The sequence below is a fragment of the Microcaecilia unicolor genome, chromosome 4 (assembly GCF_901765095.1).
Source record: "Microcaecilia unicolor chromosome 4, aMicUni1.1, whole genome shotgun sequence".
Taxonomy (NCBI): Eukaryota; Metazoa; Chordata; class Amphibia; order Gymnophiona; family Siphonopidae; genus Microcaecilia; species Microcaecilia unicolor.
This window is the reverse complement of record NC_044034.1, coordinates 62,516,137-62,537,761: the sequence shown is the minus strand read 5'-3', so window position 1 is coordinate 62,537,761 and position 21,625 is coordinate 62,516,137. Positions and strand designations below refer to the sequence as shown.

Sequence of the window (21,625 nt, the reverse complement as noted above, 5' to 3'; positions counted from 1 at the left end):
CTAGGGCCTTGCTGTCACACCAGACGGCAAACCTCCTCCACAGAAAGAAGTAACTCCTCTTAGTGGAATCTTTCCTGGAAGCAAGCAAGATGCGGGAGACACCCTCTGACAGACCCAAAGAGGCAAAGTCTACGCTCTCAACATCCAAGCCGTGAGAGCCAGGGACCGGAGGCTGGGATGCAGAAGAGCCCCTTCGTCCTGCGTGATGAGGGTCGGAAAACACTCCAATCTTCACGGTTCTTCGGAGGATAACTCCAGAAGAAGAGGGAACCAGATCTGACGCGGCCAAAAAGGAGCAATCAGAATCATGGTGCCTCGGTCTTGCTTGAGTTTCAACAAAGTCTTCCCCACCAGAGGTATGGGAGGATAAGCATACAGCAGGCCCTCCCCCCAATCCAGGAGGAAGGCATCCGATGCCAGTCTGCCGTGGGCCTGAAGCCTGGAACAGAACTGAGGGACTTTGTGGTTGGCTCGAGATGCGAAGAGATCCACCAAGGGGGTGCCCCACGCTTGGAAGATCTGGCGCACCACTCGGGAGTTGAGCGACCACTCGTGAGGTTGCATAATCCTGCTCAACCTGTCGGCCAGACTGTTGTTTACGCCTGCCAGATATGTGGCTTGGAGCACCATGCCGTGACGGCGAGCCCAGAGCCACATGCTGACGGCTTCCTGACACAGGGGGCGAGATCCAGTGCCCCCCTGCTTGTTGACGTAGTACATGGCAACCTGGTTGTCTGTCTGAATTTGGATAATTTGGTGGGACAGCCGATCTCTGAAAGCCTTCAGAGCGTTCCAGATCGCTCGCAACTCCAGAAGATTGATCTGTAGATCGCGTTCCTGGAGGGACCAGCTTCCTTGGGTGTGAAGCCCATCGACATGAGCTCCCCATCCCAGGAGAGACGCATCCGTGGTCAGCACTTTTTGTGGCTGAGGAATTTGGAAAGGACGTCCCAGAGTCAAATTGGACCAAATCGTCCACCAATACAGGGATTCGAGAAAACTCGTGGACAGGTGGATCACGTCTTCTAGATCCCCAGCAGCCTGAAACCACTGGGAAGCTAGGGTCCATTGAGCAGACCTCATGTGAAGGCGGGCCATGGGAGTCACATGAACTGTGGAGGCCATGTGGCCCAGCAATCTCAACATCTGCCGAGCTGTGATCTGCTGGGACGCTCGCACCCGAGAGACGAGGGACAACAAGTTGTTGGCTCTCGCCTCTGGGAGATAGGCGCGAGCCGTCCGAGAATCCAGCAGAGCTCCTATGAATTCGAGTCTCTGCGCTGGGAGAAGATGGGACTTTGGGTAATTTATCACAAACCCCAGTAGCTCCAGGAGGCGAATAGTCATCTGCATGGACTGCAGGGCTCCTGCCTCGGACGTGTTCTTCACCAGCCAATCGTCGAGATATGGGAACACGTGCACTCCCAGCCTTCGAAGTGCTGCTGCTACTACAGCCAAGCACTTTGTGAACACCCTGGGCGCAGAGGCGAGCCCAAAGGGTAGCACACAGTACTGGAAGTGACATGTGCCCAGCTGAAATCGCAGATACTGTCTGTGAGCTGGCAGTATCGGGATGTGTGTGTAGGCATCCTTCAAGTCCAGAGAGCATAGCCAATCGTTTTCCTGAATCATGGGAAGTAGGGTGCCCAGGGAAAGCATCCTGAACTTTTCTTTGACCAGATATTTGTTCAGGGCCCTTAGGTCTAGGATGGGACGCATCCCCCCTGTTTTCTTTTCCACAAGGAAGTACCTGGAATAGAATCCCAGCCCTTCTTGCCCGGATGGCACGGGCTCGACCGCATTGGCGCTGAGAAGGGCGGAGAGTTCCTCTGCAAGTACCTGCTTGTGCTGGAAGCTGTAAGACTGAGCTCCCGGTGGACAATTTGGAGGTTTTGAGGCCAAATTGAGGGTGTATCCTTGCCGGACTATTTGCAGAACCCACTGATCGGAGGTTATGAGAGGCCACCTTTGGTGAAAAGCTTTCAACCTCCCTCCGACTGGCAGGTCGCCCGGCACTGACACTTGGATGTCGGCTATGCTCTGCTGGAGCCAGTCAAAAGCTCGTCCCTTGCTTTTGCTGGGGAGCCGAGGGGCCTTGCTGAGTCGCACGCTGCTGACGAGAGCGAGCGCGCTGGGGCTTAGCCTGGGCCGCAGGCTGTCGAGAAGGAGGATTGTACCTACGCTTGCCAGAAGAGTAGGGAACAGTCTTCCTTCCCCCGAAAAATCTTCTACCTGTAGAGGTAGAAGCTGAAGGCTGCCGGCGGGAGAACTTGTCGAATGCGGTGTCCCGCTGGTGGAGCTGCTCTACCACCTGCTCGACTTTCTCTCCAAAAATGTTATCTGCACGGCAAGGCGAGTCCGCAATCCGCTGCTGGATTCTATTCTCCAGGTCGGAGGCACGCAGCCATGAGAGCCTGCGCATCACCACACCTTGAGCAGCGGCCCTGGACGCAACATCAAAGGTGTCATACACCCCTCTGGCCAGGAATTTTCTGCACGCCTTCAGCTGCCTGACCACCTCCTGAAAAGGTTTGGCTTGCTCAGGGGGGAGAGCATCAACCAAGCCCGCCAACTGCCGCACATTGTTCCGCATGTGTATGCTCGTGTAGAGCTGGTAAGACTGAATTTTGGCCACGAGCATAGAAGAATGGTAGGCCTTCCTCCCAAAGGAGTCTAAGGTTCTAGAGTCCTTGCCCGGGGGCGCCGAAGCATGCTCCCTAGAACTCTTAGCCTTCTTTAGGGCCAGATCCACAACTCCAGAATCATGAGGCAACTGAGTGCGCATCAGATCTGGGTCCCCATGGATCCGGTACTGGGACTCGATCTTCTTGGGGATGTGGGGGTTAGTTAATGGTTTTGTCCAGTTCGCAAGCAATGTCTTTTTCAGGACATGGTGCAAGGGAACAGTGGACGCTTCCTTAGGTGGAGAAGGATAGTCCAGGAGCTCAAACATTTCAGCCCTGGGCTCGTCCTCCACAACCACCGGGAAGGGGATGGCCGTAGACATCTCCCGGACAAAGGAAGCGAAAGACAGACTCTCAGGAGGAGAAAGCTGTCTTTCAGGAGAGGGAGTAGGATCGGAAGGAAGACCCTCAGACTCCTCGTCAGAGAAATATCTGGGGTCTTCTTCCTCTTCCCACGAGGCCTCACCCTCGGTGTCAGACACAAGTTCACGGACCTGTGTCTGCAACCGTGCCCGACTCGACTCCGTGGAGCCACGTCCACGATGGGGGCGTCGAGAGGTAGACTCCCTCGCCCGCATCGGCGAAGCTCCCTCCGCCGACGTAGTCGGGGAGCCCTCCTGGGAGGCGACGGCAGCCGGCACCGCACGCGGCACCAACGCCGGAGACCTCACCTCGGGCGATGGGCCAGCCGGCGCCACGCTCGACGGTACCGGTGGCGCAAGCACCGCCGGTACCGGAGGGGTAGGGCGCAACAGCTCTCCCAGAATCTCTGGGAGAACGGCCCGGAGGCTCTCGTTCAGAGCGGCTGCAGAGAAAGGCATGGAGGTTGATGCAGGCGTCGACGTCAGAACCTGTTCCGGGCGTGGAGGCTGTTCCGGGCTGTCCAGAGTGGAGCGCATCGACACCTCCTGAACAGAGGGTGAGCGGTCCTCTCGGTGCCGATGCCTGGTGGGTGCCGACTCCCTCGGCGACCCAGAGCTCTCGGTACCGACACGGGAAGGGGACCGGTGACGATGCTTCTTCGACTTCTTGGAACGAAGCATGTCACCGGAGCTTCCCGGTACCGACGAGGAGGATGTAGAATCCAGCCGTCGCTTCCTCGGGGCCGAGGCCGAAGGAGGTCGGTCTCGGGGGGGCTGTACCGCAGGAGCCCTCAGGGTAGGGGGAGACCCACCCGAAGGCTCACCGCCACCAGCAGGGGAATGGACAGCCCTCACCTGACGATGCACCACCGTCCGACGACATCAGCAGACGAGGTCCCGGTACCACCGACGTCGATGCAGCTATCCGATGTCTCGGCGCCGATGCAGAGGGCCGATGCCTCGATGCACTCGATGCACTGGCGGCCGAGGATGAAGCTCTGGACGCTGAAGACGTCGATGTACACGATACCCCCGGTGCCGATGCCGACGAAGAGCCCGAGAACAAAACGTTCCACTGGGCCAATCTCGCTACCTGAGTCCGCCTTTGCAAAAGGGAACACAGACTACAGGCCTGAGGGCGGTGCTCGGCCCCCAGACACTGAAGACACGACGCGTGCCTGTCAGTGAGCGAGATAACCCGGGCGCACTGGGTGCACTTCTTGAAGCCGCTGGAAGGCTTCGATGTCATGGGCGGAAAAATCACGCCGGCGAAATCAAAATCCAAAATGACGAAAATGAGCACCAAAAAACTTTGAGGGAGAAAAATCTCGACCGAGGCCGAAAAGAGGCCTACCCCGACGACGAAAGAAAACTTACCGGGGCAAAGACTGAAAATACGGGAAGGGGCAAAACGAAACCCAAGGGGGCTTCCGGAGCACTTCCCGAACGAATTCTAATATTTTCCGAATAAAAAACACGTCGATTAGACAAAGGACGCGCGAGGTCGACTCTCCGGGGCTCGACACGGCGAAAAACACAACCGTACCAAGTGCGGACGAAAGAAGACTGGCCGGCTCGAGCCGGTTTCGGGCGGGAAGACGGCCGCGCGGGCGCGCGAGGGCTAGCAAAGGACTTTGCTAGTGAAGATTCCGATTGGAGGGGCTGCCGTGGACGTCACCCATCAGTGAGAACAAGCAGCCTGCTTGTCCTCGGAGAAAGTGGGGTTAACAGAAAAACTCCCTGAATGGAACCTAGCGACTTGGCTGGCTAAGGAATTGGCCCTTACAGACACAATGGGCCCGGTAGTGGTGGAAAGGGCACATTGCGTCGGGCGCAGATCGGAGGATCAGAACTGACCAAGAGTAATTATGGCAAAAATATTGAATTACAGACATAAAGTTGAAATTCTTCGAGGGTTTAAATTACAGAGAGACTCACTGATGCACGACGGGCGCAACATACTGATGATTTTACAAGATTTCTCCCCCGCACAAAGCAGCGTCAACAGTTTCATCCTCTCTGCTCAGCTCTTATAAAAGAATTCATTTTGCTTTACAATATCCAGCACAATTAAGGGTTTCAATTCAAGGTCAATGGCAAGCTTTCAAGACTGTAACAGAGGCAAAATCAGCATTATTGAACAACAGATTGATTGATGCGGATTAATCCATGTTGCATTTGTTGGTGTGGTACAGGAGTAAATATATTACTAGTTGCTTTAACATAGTGTATTATGGTGACATAGCCTATAAGCAGTTGCATTTGGAGGTTGGGGTCCCTAGCACTTAATGTGATCTTTGCTTCCATCCCCAGGTCTGTTCCCTGGGTAGATGGATTGGGTTAAGTTTAGGGTTGGGGGGGAATGGGGAGGGAAGGTAGGAAGGATGAGGGGACCTGTACTGGATTTACAATGGTTACATGGGAAGGGGGAGGAGTTCTCGGGAAATAGAAGGGTTGAGGGTACTGTTAACCTGGGCAAGAAGGGTCAAAATTGCATTGAATCTGTATGAATATGTTGCTGAATGTATGTTTACAGGTTTTAATGGAGGGGATAGGAATGTGCATAGGGGATATCTCTTTACCAATGTTAGTTTCTTTAAATAGCGTTTGCCTACATGAGTAATATCTTGGAATGTAGGGGGCATTAGTTCCCCGATAAAGCACTCTAAAATTTTGTCAGCATTAAAACGCCATAAATCAGATATAGCTTGTTTGCAAGAGACACGTCTCACGGATTTAGAACACGCTAAGTTGCAGAGATCCTGGGTAGGGGAGATTTACGCGGCTGCCTCACAGGGGCAGAAAGGGGGAATGGCAGTTTTGTTTCGAAAGGGGCTATCGTATAAAGCTACTTTGGTGACAAAAGGGACACAGGGGAATTACATAATTTTACATGTATGGCTGCAAGGCATAGACTTTCTGCTAGTGGTGTTGTATGGTCTCAATTGTTATGACCCAGTCTTTTTTAAATCGCTGGTTGGATGTTGCTTGCACATAAGAACTCAAAGTTGATGGTACTGGGTGATTTTAACTTAGTTTCGGACCCGGTTTATGACTGTTCCAACCCGAATTCTTTGCATTATTCAGGGCAACGGACCAGAGAGTTCTCTATACTCTCAAAATCTCTTAACTTAGTTGATGTATGGAGGGCACTGCAACCGGGTGAGCGAGATTACAATCACCAGTCAAGGGCTCATGGAACACAAGCCTGTTTGGATTATATTTTGATGGAATGTTCCTTGTTTCCTCTGACATTAGCAGAGACCATAGGGCCCGAAGAAATTTCAGACCATGCTCTAGTGTGGGTGGACCTAGAAATACCTGCTGATAGTCCGGGTGGAAAAGGGAGGAAATAGCCAGCCTACTTGTACACAGACCCTCAATTTCAGAAATACATAAATATAAGGTGGGCTTAGTATGCGGCTAATAATGGTGAACAAGCTCAAAATCAGCCACTATTATTTTGGTCTGCATCGAAGGTGGTGATACGGGGAGACAGCATTGCATTTTGTAGTATGAAGAAAAAGCGTAGAGCAGCAGGTATTTTGCATTTAGAAACAGTTACGAAGGGCTAAACGGGCCCATGTGCAAAGGCCTACAAAGGCTACTCTGGAGAACTTAAAAGCCACTCAAATAGCTCTCAATACTCTATTTTACAAAATAGAGACTAGCAAGCTCATTTTCAAAGCACTTAGCCTCCCAAAGTTCCATAGAAACCTATGGAACAGCCTCCCAAAGTGCTTTGAAAATATGCCCATAGGTCATCTCTTTATTATAAGTATAGATTGCAAAGGTTTGGTAATAGACCGGGACGAATGCTTGCACGACTAATTAAGAATTGGGGATGGCCTCGGACCGTGGCAGCCCTACGGGACAAGCGTGGAGTGCTTACAAGTGATCAAGGGGAAATAGGGAGCTATTCACAGAATATTTCTCCTCCCTATATAAAGCAGAGTTGATACCTCATGAGCGAAATCTATTGGATTATTTAAAGCGCTCAGGTTTACCTACACTGTCCTTAGCAGATCTGGACTGCTTGAACGCACCCCTATCGTTAACTGAGTTGCAAAAAGCGGTAAAGTCGCTAAAATTTCATTCTGCTCCAGGTCCTGATGGATTCACAGGAGATTATTATAAGACCTTACCCCCAGCGGTTCTGGCCTCCGTGCTAGAATATTATGAGGAGGTGATATAACAAGGTAAATTTCCCATTTATGCTAATACCGCGTTGATAACTTTAATACCAAAGTCGGGTAAATCATCAGAGCAGGCAGACTCCTATAGGCCGATATTGCTTCTAAATGTAGACATTAAGTTGTTAGCTAAAATATTGGCTGAAAGATTGGCACAGTGTCTACCAAAATTGATAGGATCTGAGCAGGTGGGGTTTGTATGACACCATCAAGCGGCGCATAATGTCAGACGTTTACTACTGGCAATGGCATCTCGCAGAGATAAAGGTGTTCCATTCTTGGTGGTTAGCTTGGATGCAGAAAAGGCCTTTGACCAGGTGGGATAGGACTATGGCTGCTATGGGAATTACTGGTTGGTTTTTACAAACGATACAAGCTCTCTACTATCATCCTCAGGCATGCGTGTTAATTAATGGTATTAAAGAAAAAGAATTTATTATAGAAAGAGGCACTAGGCAAGGATGTCCCCTCTCTCCTTTATTTTTTGTGATATCATTAGAGCCATTGCTCCGGATGCTCTCGCTTACAAAGGGGATAGAGGGCATCTCTCTTGCAGATCAATGTATCAAAGACTGGCTTATGCTGACGATTTATTACTGATATTGACAAATCCACCCCAATCACTAGAGTTGCTGCTTACAAGTATTAGGCAATTTGGGCACATTTCTGGTTTCAAGATGAACTTAAATAAATCCTTTGCTCTTCCTGTATTAACAGGAAGGCAAATAAATTGGAGAGAACAGTTTCCCCTTAACTGGGCACAGGGCTCAATTAAATATTTTGGAGTACACATTCCAGCAGATTTAAATTTGTTATATGAAAAAAATATTCAGTGGTTATTAAAGGAGACAAAATTGAGGTTGCATGCATGGGGCTCCTTACCTATTTCATTGTTAGGACGTATAGCATTATTCAATATGTTTATTGTCCCCAGATGGCTTTATGTCTTTCAGATCCTACCTTTGTATTTGAAATGGGGGGATGAAAGGAAACTGAACACATTGGTTCAGTGTTTTCTCTGGCAAGGTAGGAAAGCTCGTCTTCCCATATCAACCTTATATATACCGGTGGAGTACGGGGGGTTGGGATTACTTAGCATAAGATTTCTTACTATTGCCAGTGGCATGAGCATATTAATGACTGGTTTAGAGCCACTCAAGATTACTGTAATACAACTATGGAGTTACAACTCTCCCTGGGAGTTCATTTCAGTAGTTATTTGCACACAAATGGTGAGTCCATACCAAATGTGTTAAAACATTCTTTGATTATGAAGTCCGCAAAAGCAGTTTGGAGGTGGATTTGCCAATTACATCGTTTTTCTGCAAAGGTAACGCCATATTTGGCAATTTGTGATAATGCGGCCTTTGCACCAGGACAACTGTATTCTGTCTTCCGCAGATGGAAGAAGCAAGGTATTGTGTACTTACTACAGGTGGTTTCCAAAGAAGATCGTATAAAACCTTTTCAAGGTCTCCAAGTAGAATTTGCCTTGCCACATTTTGATGAGTTCCATTATGCTCAACTGTGGCATTATGTATCATCGCTGCCTTGGGAGTCAATGACAGAGGAAATACAAGAAGAACTTTCATCTGCTTTCTCTTTAGAAGTGCAGCATAAGGTGTTGCTTTCTTTTCATCACAGGCATACACGGGACTCAATACCTGAGTTGGATTATTCAAGATTGTTGTCTTTGTGGCAAAGAGATTTACAAGTAAACATCACTGCAGCGCAAATTAAATCGCATATACTTTCGATTCAGCGTTTATCAGAAGTTACAATACAAATTTGTCCTCCGTTTATATATATCTCCTCGAACGGCATTTCATATGGGACTTTCTCCTTAGGGGTCAAGTCTGAAGTGTGGAGCCAGTGGTGTGACCCTAGGACATATGTTCTGGTCCTGTAAAGGCATTGCAAGTTTTTGGAAAGCAATCATGCTTCACATATCTAGCTTGTGGAAGACAGGTTGGCATTACGACCCTGCACTCTTGTTTGGACAGCCTAAGTTGGGACACCCGATGCCGTGTGGATTTGCATCCTTTGTCTCTAGGGCCATTATTGTATCCAAGCAGGTAATTCTGGCAGAGTGGCTGACATAAATACCCTTCACTATAACAGTGGTGTATGCACATGCTATTTCTAATGCGTATTGAGCGGGTGGGAATTACAGATTTTAATTCCAAAGCTGGAGATAGTTTTCAACAGAGTTGGAGCCCCTTTTGGAACACTTTAAGACCCTCAGCCCGGAGCCACCTGTTGAACTTATAGACTTAATGATGAGGAGGGATGTTTGGGAGGGAGGGGTGAGGGGAGGGATGGGAAAGGTGTAGTGGGTAGCAATTGGGAGGTTAGTTTACAAACTGGATGAAATGGGATATTTCTACAGACAGTTGTTGTAGCAATGTACTTGGATTTGTTTGTTTGAATAAAAATGATTTAAACATAAAATATGCAGAACATGTGTAGAGTACAGGCAGGGCCGCTGAGAGACTGGGCCGGGCCTGGGGCAAGGCTGCCCCTGGGGCCCCGCCCCCTGCATTGAAATCACAGCGTCTCTCACCTCCATGTGAAAGCGCTGCAGGCAGCAGATTGCTTCCCTTCAGGCCTCCTTCCCCCCCTGTGACCCGCCCTCGCGGAAGTTACGTCAGACGAGGGCAGGACAAAGGGAGGGAAGGAGGCCCGAAGGGAGGCGATCTGCTGCCCTGCTGCGCTTTCACACAGAGGTGAGAGGCGCTGTGATTTCAATGCAGGGGGCCCGGCCCTGTGGCAGACGGTAGACGACGGAGGGCGGGTGGGACTGCGGCGCCGGGCCCCCCTTGGAGGCCCGGGCCTGGGGAATTTTGTCCCCCCTGGCTCCCCCCCCCTCGGCGGCCCTGAGTACAGGCACACAATTACAACTTCGGAGTACGTGAAAAAGTGCCTATTTTATAAAAGCAATTTAGACATCTTTTATAAAATTATCCTATAAGGCTACAAATAGAAAAGTTGAAGAGTACTGGGAAAGCAATCCTAAATCATAGTGCTTAGCCATATGTACAATGGCTGAATATAGCCGCTATACATATGCCAGTAGCAGTGACTACCTTGTACATATATTCAGCACCACTGCCTATTCACATGTTGGGCTGTGGACCTGTAGAGTACAGCAATTTGATTCAACTCCTGAAGAAGCTGAAGATCGAACCAACTTGAAGTCTTGAGCTAGACACGGTGGAGTTTGGATGTCAGTAAGACCACATTATTGGTGCTGCTTCAATAGAGCTACAAAATTATAAATTAAATATTTGGAGTGACTATTTTTGTAAAGACTTTTTAGTAGGTTACAAGTGAGTTGTCAATGATTGCACTGTAATAAGTGAATTTGTACATACAGCACAAGCTACAGTGGTTTGATTTCGTGATGGTTTGATCAGGGGAGCAAGGACTATTAAAGCCTTATCGAGCTGAGACTGTGAAGCTACATAAGTACATAAGTAGTGCCATACTGGGAAAGACCAAAGGTCCATCTAGCCCAGCATCCTGTCACCGACAGTGGCCAATCCAGGTCAAGGGCACCTGGCACGCTCCCTAAACGTAAAAACATTCCAGACAAGTAATACCTAAAAATGCGGAATTTTTCCAAGTCCATTTAATAGCGGTCTATGGACTTGTCCTTTAGGAATCTATCTAACCCCTTTTTAAACTCCGTCAAGCTAACCGCCCGTACCACGTTCTCCGGCAACGAATTCCAGAGTCTAATTACACGTTGGGTGAAGAAAAATTTTCTCCGATTCGTTTTAAATTTACCACACTGTAGCTTCAACTCATGCCCTCTAGTCCTAGTATTTTTGGATAGCGTGAACAGTCGCTTCACATCCACCCGATCCATTCCACTCATTATTTTATACACTTCTATCATATCTCCCCTCAGCCGTCTCTTCTCCAAGCTGAAAAGCCCTAGCCTTCTCAGCCTCTCTTCATAGGAAAGCTCCTAACATTTTGCGAGTCATCTACTTCACCTAATAATTTTCACATTCAGTTAATCAGATCCAGCAATTTATTGTGAGCAGTGTTACAGAGTTCCAACAGATTGCAAGTATACTGATTTTAGCCTGTGAGGGTCTCTTTTGGAGTTCAATAAAAAAAATCAAAATATATCATTTTTTATAACATATGTATTCAATGGGAATAGTTTTCTCTCTTATTAGGGTTTTGATTAGAATCTAATCATGTTTTTGAGTATAAACTGTACTAAAATACACACTGTTCTAAGAGTTCACAAACTGTTTCTCAAACACATACACATATACACGCACATGTGGTGATTTTCATTAAAGTGTTATTTGGATGGGATAAAAGAAGGGAGAACAATGATGCCAAACTTCTCTCTACCCCAACTCCTCTCCCCTTGGTACAGTTAAGACATTGTTAATATATATATATTTTTGTTTAATTCAAAGTGGTGCCTACCCTGGAAACAAGCCCCCCCTCCCAAAAGAAAAATCTAGAAGCTGAGCTGTAACTACCCTCTTCCACCTTGACCTTCCCAGAAGAGTGGCAGACAGACTGCACCCTCCCCATGAAAAAAAACAACCAGACCATGCCTCTACCACACATCAGCACAGTCAAACTTCAACAGGGTGACTGGCAGAGTGGCCAGTCAGTGCCATGCCCCTAGTGATGGGAACTTGATTGGGAGATGAGGCTTATGGTGGGAAATGGACAGCTGCCCCAGGGCTTCAGTTTCCAGGCAGGTGCAAAGCAGTTAACCAAAGGTATGGCTCCTCAAGCCCTTCACTGGCTTGGATGAAAGAAGCAGAATAAGGGCTGGTTGTCTAAAGATTTTCAGCCTGCAGTAAAAGGGGCATTGCTCAGTTGTCCACTGTACATGGAGAACTACCAGGAAGAAAACTGGGACTCCTTTTCCTCAACCCACAGGGCTAATGAATCGACTTCCTCCTCTCCTCGTTTCAGCTCATTTGGGTCACTGATGCTGCTTCCTGCTCCTTCAGTCCCTGTCAGGTGCTGAGGCTGCCTCTTTCCCTTCAGGCTATACAAGCTGCCCAGGTGAAAAGGTTCATGGTCAGTGACCCAGCACAAAATCACCACTGTATTACATTACACTTCATGCTTCTGCCACAGTGAAAGCCTATGACTCAATAAAGTTGTAGGTGCCAACAGCAAATAGCGAAACACCACATACCCAAAGAGGCCAAACACACATAATCCAAACATTTTATATTTAAACAAAACTTTAGGTACATGTTTTGTAAGCAGTCTGGCATCAGTTGGTATGTTATTATCCTTTTTATTTGTTTCTATAAGATCTATGAATATGCTTTTTATGCTCTCCTGGTTTTTATTCACCCATGCTGTTTTATTTTGTTTTTGTGTAAACCATCCTTTTTCAGTCCCTATTGCATAATTGCTTTACACTGACCAACTAGATTCCAATACCCATAGCCAGCAAGAGCCAAAAAGAGCAACGTGTCCTACTCTTTTAGAACAGAGGTTCTAAACCCAATCCTCAGGTACACCCAGCCAGTTAGGTTTTCAAATACCCACAATGAATATGCATGAGATAGATTTGCATACAATGGAGGCAATGATTGTAAATTTCTCTCATGCATATTTGCAATGTATATCTTGAAAACCAGACTGGTTTGATGTGTCCTGAGGACTGGGTTACATACCCTTGAAATGGAGGTAGGTCATGCAAATCTCTGTCATGCAAACTCATTGTGGGTATCCTGAAAACCTAACTGGCTAGGTGAGTCCTGAGGACTGGGTTCAGAACCCCCGCTCTAAATGAAGAAAAGCAATCTGCTTAAACCATTCTCCCAAGTGCCACAGATTAAGTTGCAGAACTTTAAGCTGAGATACTGATCCAGATAAAATTATACAAGTCAAAATCATAAGGAGTCAAATGCATGTTATGGCATTTGTTATGAAGCTAGCGATTTAATTTGTTAATGAGATAATGAGGATAACTTTCTAATAGGCTAAGTGAAAAACAGGAATTCAATTTAAATAATTATAGCACTAATATAAGCTAATTCTGTAATATCCTAGTTGAAATAAAGATGGATAACAAGCATGAGTAATGGAATAGGAAAGACACATCCCCAGACTTCAGATACTACTCCTGGATGAGATAGAGATAGAGAGATACATAGATAGATATAGAGAAGGTCCAAAACATGCCAGACCTGATGGAATCACCAAAGTAAATGCCGCTGCCAAGGTTCCCAATATCTGTCCTCTCCAAGCCATGATCTTCTACCACCATCTTTGGTAGAAGTAAACCACTGTGAGGATGAGGGAAAGAAAAATGAGTAACACATCCAGATATGCTGTAATCTGATCACAATGTTGCTTTCTGACATAAAATGGAAGTGTTCAAGATGCCACATATGAATAAGACATTTCACAGAAACTGTAGAAAAGGTAATCTGGAAAAGTTTATTTATTTATTTTTGTGCATTTTTACCCCACATTTTCCCCACATGAGCACGCACAAGTTTATTAGAAAGGATGTGGGGTCACATTTACAAAAACATCAGATCTGTTTCATATAAAATACAGTAAGTCAAATCCATTATACTATATCAAAATCTCAATGTTTCCAAGTATTTTTTTATGTTGTCCATTTCTAATCAGAGGTGGAAAAAGAAGGCTGCTAAGAAAATGCAGTGAGGAACACGGAGATACCCATTTTAATAACACAGTAGCAAAGAACCCGTTCTTAGATGGCTTCTTAAGACCCGAACTTTGTTTGGCCCATGGAGAAAAGCAGCTCACCACCAAGTATCAACTCTGGTGCCATGACCTCCCAGGTGTTATTTAATGCTCTTACCACAAAGCATCTAGTTGGAAATGACTGCTCTTACCGCAAAGCATCTAATTGGAAATGACTGCAGATGGTCATAACGGGAACCATGAGGTTACATAAGGATGGTGGTAGAGATCATGAGTCTCCCAAGAGAGATGCTGAGGACAATCTATTCACACATGGATTGGTTTAAGGAGATAAGGAGTAACCTTTATGAGTTTTGTGGTAGGATTTCTGAGATGGTGGAGGTAGAGAATGACGTGGGGACAAAGTTTATCCCCGTCCCATCCCTGTGAACTCTGTTCCTGCCCACGCCCGTCCCGGTGAACTCTGTGCCCGTCCCATCCCTGCAAACTCTGTCCTCATCCACAGAAGCCGCAAACAGTTGATTTTATATTTAAATCTTTTATTACAGTATAAAAATGAATATTCTGAATTGTCATTAATAAAACAAAAATAGAACGAAGATACATCCCCCATCTTCCCTCCCTCCTCTCTTTTCACAAATGATCCCCTCCCCTACACTCCTTCTTTGTCCCACTACAAAAAACACCCTTGCATTCAGCAAATATGAAGCAGAAGCACTCCCCTATACTCCTGAACAAGTGTTCTGCTTTTTAATCCAGCTTCTCTCATGCCCCCTGCCCCCTTCCTAGCCTCTCACATAGGTTCTCTCATGCCCCCTGCCCCTATATGGTTATTAACAAGTTAATTGTCCACCCTGTCCCCTGCTTCCGGCTCACTTTTGTGCTACGCGTAGCACATACATCGAGCGCCCTAATTTCCTATTTCCGCAAGGGTGGGACCAGAGCTTGAGAGACAGAAGGGAAGGCCAAAGGCGCGCCGAGCAAACACTTTTCGCTGCCGACGCCGCCTTAACCCCGACGAGGTATGCCTTTTAAATTTCGGAGGAGGGGGGGGCCCTGGTGCTAGGAGGGAGGGAGGGCGGGCAGCCTGGTGCTCGGAGGGAGGGAGGCCTGATGCTGGATGGGAGGGAGGCCTGGTGCTGGGTGGCAGAGAGGGTGGGAGGCCTGATGCTGAATGCTGGGTGGGAGGGAGGGAGGCCTGGTGCTTGGTGGGAGGGAGGGATGCCTGGTGCTGGGAGGGAGGCCTGCCTGCCTGGTGCTGGGAGGGTAGGCGGGGAGAGGAGGGTTGCTGGACATGGATCGGTAAGGAACAGGCATGCATCAAGGAATAGGAATGTAAATGAGTTGCTCGTTGTAGCTCACTTGCATTCTCTATTCCATCGTTAAACAGTCAGCCAATTGGCCGGTGGAGCATGCGCAGAGCAGAGTCAAGCGTTATGCTGGCTGCTCTGCGCATGCCAAGGACGTCCTTTATGGACGTCCTTCACTATAAAAAAAACTCCCTGTAAAAAGAGTTCTTTTTAAAGGGGTTGAATGAGGTCCAAAAAAGAGCCTGCAGCATCGGAGCCTGTTTGATTTTTTTTAATAAAGCTTCACTTCAAAAAAAAAAAAAAAAAAAAAACGTACATTTTGGGTGGCCTCCCCCCACCCCCCCACCCCCCCGCAATAATAAAAACGTCCTTTTTGGCCGTGCTTCACTCAGCTGAGAGACCTGGAAGTAAGGGAGGGGCATCCAAGCAAGTAGAGTGGTAACCGAGTGGTTAGAGCACCGGTCTTGTAATCCAGAGGTGGAGGATTCAAATCTGACTAATAGTTTTGTTAAAAAAAAAAAAAAAGGACAAGCACTTGGATTTTTTTTCCACTTTTTTAAGTTGTATGACGTCTTTATTGAACATTTATCAAAACAGCATCGGAGCCTGTTTGATTTTTTTTTTTTTTTAAATATAGTGAAGAACGTCCATAAAGGACGCTCCTAACGAGCACTTGGCCGTTCCCCCCCCCCCCCCCGATTGTTTTGGTTTTCTTTTACATTTTAATAATTTTTCCAATCCCGCGTAGCCCCAACGAGAGGTACAGACCTCTCGTTAGATTTTCCAGCGTTTTCCAGCATTAAGGCAATCAGAAAAGGTTAGTGCATCTCATTACAATAGGGTTTCTACACTATTTGCTCATCTGCATTCCGTTTTCGTTAGCTGCTACCGTCGTCGGAAAAAAGTGTTTAGTGCATGCCAGGGTTTACTACTTGCTCGTTAAGGGCTCGTTAAGTTTAGTGCATCTGGCCCAGAGTGGTCATGGGGGGGGGGGGGGTGGAGGCAGCGGGTTTTGATTTCAGCCAAAAATGCACTTGCATTTTTGGTCAAAACTGAAGAACGGCCAAATCTGGATTTCAGGCCTGTTTTAGTACTGAAGCTAAAACTGAAATTTGGTCAGTTTCTAATTATAACCATAGGAGGCTGTGCTAAGTGCTAGCATGAATAGGGTACACTGTAACACTGAATGTGGAACTTCCTGAAGATGATAAACTTTTGGGCAGGTGTTTGAGAACATTTAGGGCCCTGTTTACTAAGCCGCACTAAGGATGCACTAGCGTATTTAGCGAACGCTAATGATTATCACGCACTAAACGCTAAATCGCCCATAGGAACATATGGGCGACTCTAGCATTTAGCGTGCGCTAAAAACACTAGAACACCTTAGTAAACAGGGCCTTTAAGTAGCATGATTGGAGTGAGGCTGTATATGAACCCACAGATAAATTTACTACACAAAATGGAGGTTCTGCCCAAGGGTGCAGGACCCTATGTACTGTTTATACATAAAGTGCTGATAGCAAAGCACTGTATTCTATTACAATGGGTGTCCGATTACCTACTGACTCTGGTGTTATAGCAAAACCAAATGTATGAATTATTGCAAATGGAGTACATGTCAACAAAAACAGCAGAATTAATAGCTAAAAAGTTATTTTTGAAAGTTTGGACCCCTTTTTGGGGATGTTGATGTTCGTGCACTGCCTTGTTAAAAAGTTTAGAAGTGTAAAATGAAGAAGGGAATGTTGGGGTGGGAAGATTTGGGGAAGTGGATTTGACTAATCATTCTCGTCACTCATAGCAAGTTTATTTCAGAATTGTTTATGTGATTTTGAAGATAAAACCTGGATATATTTCATACCTCTCTGGAGATATGGCAAAATAAACAAGTTTAACTTAAAACAAACACTTACCATAGTGCTTGAATAGTGCACAAGTTGCCCCTTGCTGGGAAGCAGTATGCCTGAATACAGGGCCGGTCTTAGGCAGAGGCAACCGAGGCGGCTGCATAGGGCCCCGCGCTTAAGGGGGCCCCGCGCGCCGCGCCTCAACTCTGCCTCTCCGACCAACCCCCGCTTAGACTGCACCGCCACATCATGATTTGATCCCGCTCCCGCTCGGCCGCTCCACTTCTGCCTCCGGTCCGATGCCCTGCCTACTCACCGCTGAGCTCGCTGTCAGCTCCCGCCTCTCCCCGGACCCGACAGACTGCAGGCTTGCAGCGACGCCCCAAACCCCGACAGTCAGAGTTGCAGGCAGCGATGGCTCACCCACCCAGCTTTTCCCTTCCCGCCCAATGTCCCGCCTTCCTTCTGATGACGTATTTCCTGAGCGGGAAGGGAAAAGAGGTGAGCCTGATGCGAGTGAGTCGACTTCAAATAAAGTGAAGTGGAACGGAGCTGATCAGCTGGAGCAAGTTTGTGCGCCTCCTGCACTGCCATTCAAAGGCAAGCCAGCCAGGTATTTATGATTATTAGCTTTTCTTCCCCATCTTTTTTTCCAGCTCTGGAGCACAGCAGTCTCTTCCCCCTCCCCCTCTTCAGGGCAATTAAACTGTAGATCACGATCACCGTGTGGCAGAAGAACATCGTCCACTGAAAAATGCCTGTTGAAGAATTAAAAACAAAACGACCCCCCCCCCCAGCATATTTACATCAACATAACTATACATTTATTTATTCACCTTTTCAGTTAAGGCATCATTGCTGTTACATAGTAACATAGTAGATGACGGCAGAAAAAGACCTGCACAGTCCATCCAGTCTGCCCAACAAGATAACTCATATTTGCTGCTTTTTGTGTATACCCTACTTTGATTTGTACCTGTGCTCTTCAGGGCTCAGACCGTATAAGTCTGCCCAGCACTATCCCCGCCTCCCAACCACCTGCCCCTCCTCCCAACCACCGGCTCTGGCACAGACCGTGTAAGTCTACCCAGCACTATCCTCACCTCCCAACCATCGCCCTGCCTCCCAACCACCGGCTCTGGTACAGACCGTACAAGTCTGTCCAGCACTATCCCCGCCTCCCAACCACCAGTCCCGCTGCCCACCACCGGCTCTGGCACAGACCGTACAACTCTGCCCAGCACTATCCCTGCCTCCCAACCACCAGCCCCGCCTCCCGATCCTGACTAAGCTCCTGAGGATCCATTCCTTTGGCACAGGATTCCTTTATGCTTATCCCGACACTTAGGGAATATGTTAATCCTTCTTCTCGGTCAGGTGGATTTGTGACCGCAAGCAATTAAAGTAAAAGGCGGGACTGAAAGTGTCCGGGTGGGGGGGGGGGGGGAACTGACAGGAGTTCATTAAACAAAAGAGATTCTTGGCAGCAGAGGTGTTTTTGATCCACAACTACCTGATTTTCACTGACTTTGCATGCACAAAGCAGGCAGGATGGCCTGCCTAAACTGTTTGATCTTTAACTCCAGCCAGCCTTTCTGAAAGACTAATTTAATAGAACCTCCTAACAATGAACTACAGATAATAGAGAAAGGGGAAGCCTTGATGACCCCCTAGTGTGGTCAGTGCAGTGCACACAGAGCTACACAGGACATGCACTTGAAATTATGAGCACTTAGGCCCTCATGATCAAAAGCAAACTCTGGCGCTAGAGGCTGTTAACGCCATACTAGAACCAGAGTTTGCAGCCGACCCATAATCAGAGCCCTCGAGGGCTCTCAGCGCAAATAGCATGCAAATGCATGCTAAACAGGGCTTCTAGCGCAATTAGCTTGCAAATGCATGCTAATTGGCGCTTAACGCATTCATCCCCAATGATCAGCGACCAGCGCGCCAAAGATTGGGTCGCTGGCCGCAGCAAAATCAACGCCAGCTCCAAGCTGGCGTTAGGTTTTGCGGATCATTGGGGAGGAATGGTGAGCCCTGTCCAGCATGCAGTTGCATGCTGGCAGGCCCCCGTTCCCCCCCAAGGCAACAGCACACGGGACAGGAGGTCCGGTGGACCTCCGGTCCCCCCCACCCCCAAACGATCCGACCCTCCCCTGAACCCCCCCCCCCCCCACGAAATCTTCGTGGTCGCCTCCGGCCAAGCGTTGTCCCACCCTCCCACCAGCGCCGGGGGGGGGGGGGGCTGGACGTTCGGTGGGCCTCCAGCCCCCCAAACCCCAAGAAATCCTTGTGGCCACCTCCGGCCAAGGGCTGTAATCTACCAACAAGGGGGGTGGGGCTGGAGGTCCACCCCAACTCCTCCCCCCCCCCGCGTTCTCAACAAATCCCTGGTGGTCCGTGATGACACGTAACCCCACCCTCCTCCCTCCCGGCCCCCCTACCTTTTGTTGGAGGAGGGACGCAGCCTGCATGCCTCCCTCCTCTTCCTTTCGACGCCGCTTCAAAATGGCGGCGCCCAGCCCCGCCCATTGCATCCTGGGATGCGCTGGGCGGGGGCTACATACCATGTAAGGGAATCGCTCCCTTATATGGTATGTAGCCCCTCCCAGCACATCCCAGGATGCAATGGGCGGGGCTGAGCGTCGAAAGGAAGAGGAGGGAGGCATGCAGGCTGCGTCCCTCCTCCAACAAAGGTAGGGGGGCCGGGAGGGAGGGAGGAGGGTGGGTTAAGTGTCACCATGGACCACCAGGGATTTGTGGAGAACGCCGGGGGGGGGAGGAGTTGGGGTGGGCTGGAGGTCCGGTGGATCACAACGATTTCTGGGGGTTTGGGGGGCTGGAGACCCACCGATCCTCCAGCCCCCCCCCCCCCCCCCCGTCGCAGATGGGAGGGTAGGGCAGCGTTTCTCTAAAGCCGGCAACCAAGTCCTCTGGGGGTTCGTGGGGGGGGCTGGAGAACCACCGGATCTCCAGCCCTCCGTGAACATGGGGGGGGTCGTCGGGGAGACCGGAGGTCCACTGGACCTCCAGCCCCCCCCCCCATCGCTGGGTGGGAGGGTGGGAGTCGGTTTGGCCGGCGGCGGTGGCCTCTTTGTTGGGGGATCGGCAGGCCACTGACAGTTTTGGGCTTTTGACAGCCCAGACTTGTCAAAGAAGTGCGGGAGGATTGTGCTGAGCGCATGCTCGAGCGCAATTCTCCCGCACGTCAACATGATAATCAAAGATAATAGCGCTGCTTAGATTTGTATGCATTATCTTTGATCATCGATGCAGAAAAGCCCTGCGCTGTCCCGGCGCTATTTTTAGGGCGCTGTTTGGAACAGCGCAGGGCTTTTGATCATCTGGGCCTTAGTTAGCAGAAGTCCTTCACACTGTTCTTTTTAGCTGCACTTGGTTCACTGAAACAAAACTGGCTAATGCTGTGTAATTACCACTGATCCTATGCCCACCAGTCATACCACCATAGTTATAATTTGCTGTTAGCCTATTGACTTTTCTGTTTCTTCAAATGTTTTGATTTGCAATTTTTTGGTGTTGCTTTCTTTTTCTTTTTTTTCATTGGTGGACTCAGACTGGTGGAATATACACTTTTAGAAATCTAGAATAAATGATGCGCTTAAATTTGGCTTTTTTTTTTTTAACCTACAGTGTGACAAACTGCCTTGTTACTGGGCATTTTTTTTCAGGAAGGTGCATAGGCTTGAGAAGGTATAGTTATGTTTGAACTTTTTGCTCCTAGATGCCCTTATGAGATTGGGAGACTGGGCATCCAAATGGCAGATGACATTTATTGTGAGCAAGTGCAAAGTGATGCATGTGGGAAAGAGGAACCCAAACCATAGTTATGTGATGCAAGGTTCCACACTAGGAGTCACCGCCCAGGAAAAGCATCTACTACTACTACTTACCATTTCTATAGCACTATTATATGTACGCAGCACTATACACTGGACATGAAGAGATAGTCCCTGCTCGACAAAGCTTACAATGTAATTAGGACAGACAAATAAGGGAATTACTAAGGTGGGAATGATAAAACATGGGTTCTGAACAAGTGAATAAGGGTTAGGAGTTAAAAGCAGCAGCATCAAAAACGTGGGCTTTTAGCCTAGATTTGAAGACGGCCAGAAATGGAGCTTGACGTACCGGCTTAGGAAGTCTATTCCAAGCATATGGCACAGCAAAATAAAAGGAACAGAGTCTGGAGTTAGCAGTGGAGGAGAAGAGCGCAGATAAGAGAGATTTACCCAGTGAACAGAATTCCAGGTAGGAGTGTAGGGAGATATAGGAGTGGAAAGATACTGAGGAGCTGCAGATTGAATGCACTTGTAAGTCAATAAGAAGAGTTTTAACTGTATGCAGAAATGGATAGGGAGCCAATGAAGTGACTTGAGAAGAGGGCTAATATGAGCATAGCAAGCAACACTGGAGGAATATAAGTCATGCAGCAGAATTTTGAACAGATTGAAGGGGAGAGAGATGGCTTAGTAAAAGACTTGTGAGAAGCAAGTTGCAATAGTCTACATGAGAGGTGATAAGAGT

At 48.2% G+C, this 21,625-nt stretch overlaps 1 protein-coding gene across 1 annotated transcript in view; it reads right to left on the bottom strand.

Moving 5' to 3' along the window:
- LOC115469598 (protein mono-ADP-ribosyltransferase PARP4-like) overlaps window positions 1-21,625 on the bottom strand; it is a 242,756-nt gene that overhangs the window by 145,956 nt on the left and 75,175 nt on the right. The window contains exon 14 of the mRNA XM_030202392.1: window positions 13,431-13,529. Within this exon, the coding sequence (XP_030058252.1) occupies window positions 13,431-13,529 (99 nt within the window). The remainder of the gene's footprint in view (window positions 1-13,430; window positions 13,530-21,625) is intronic.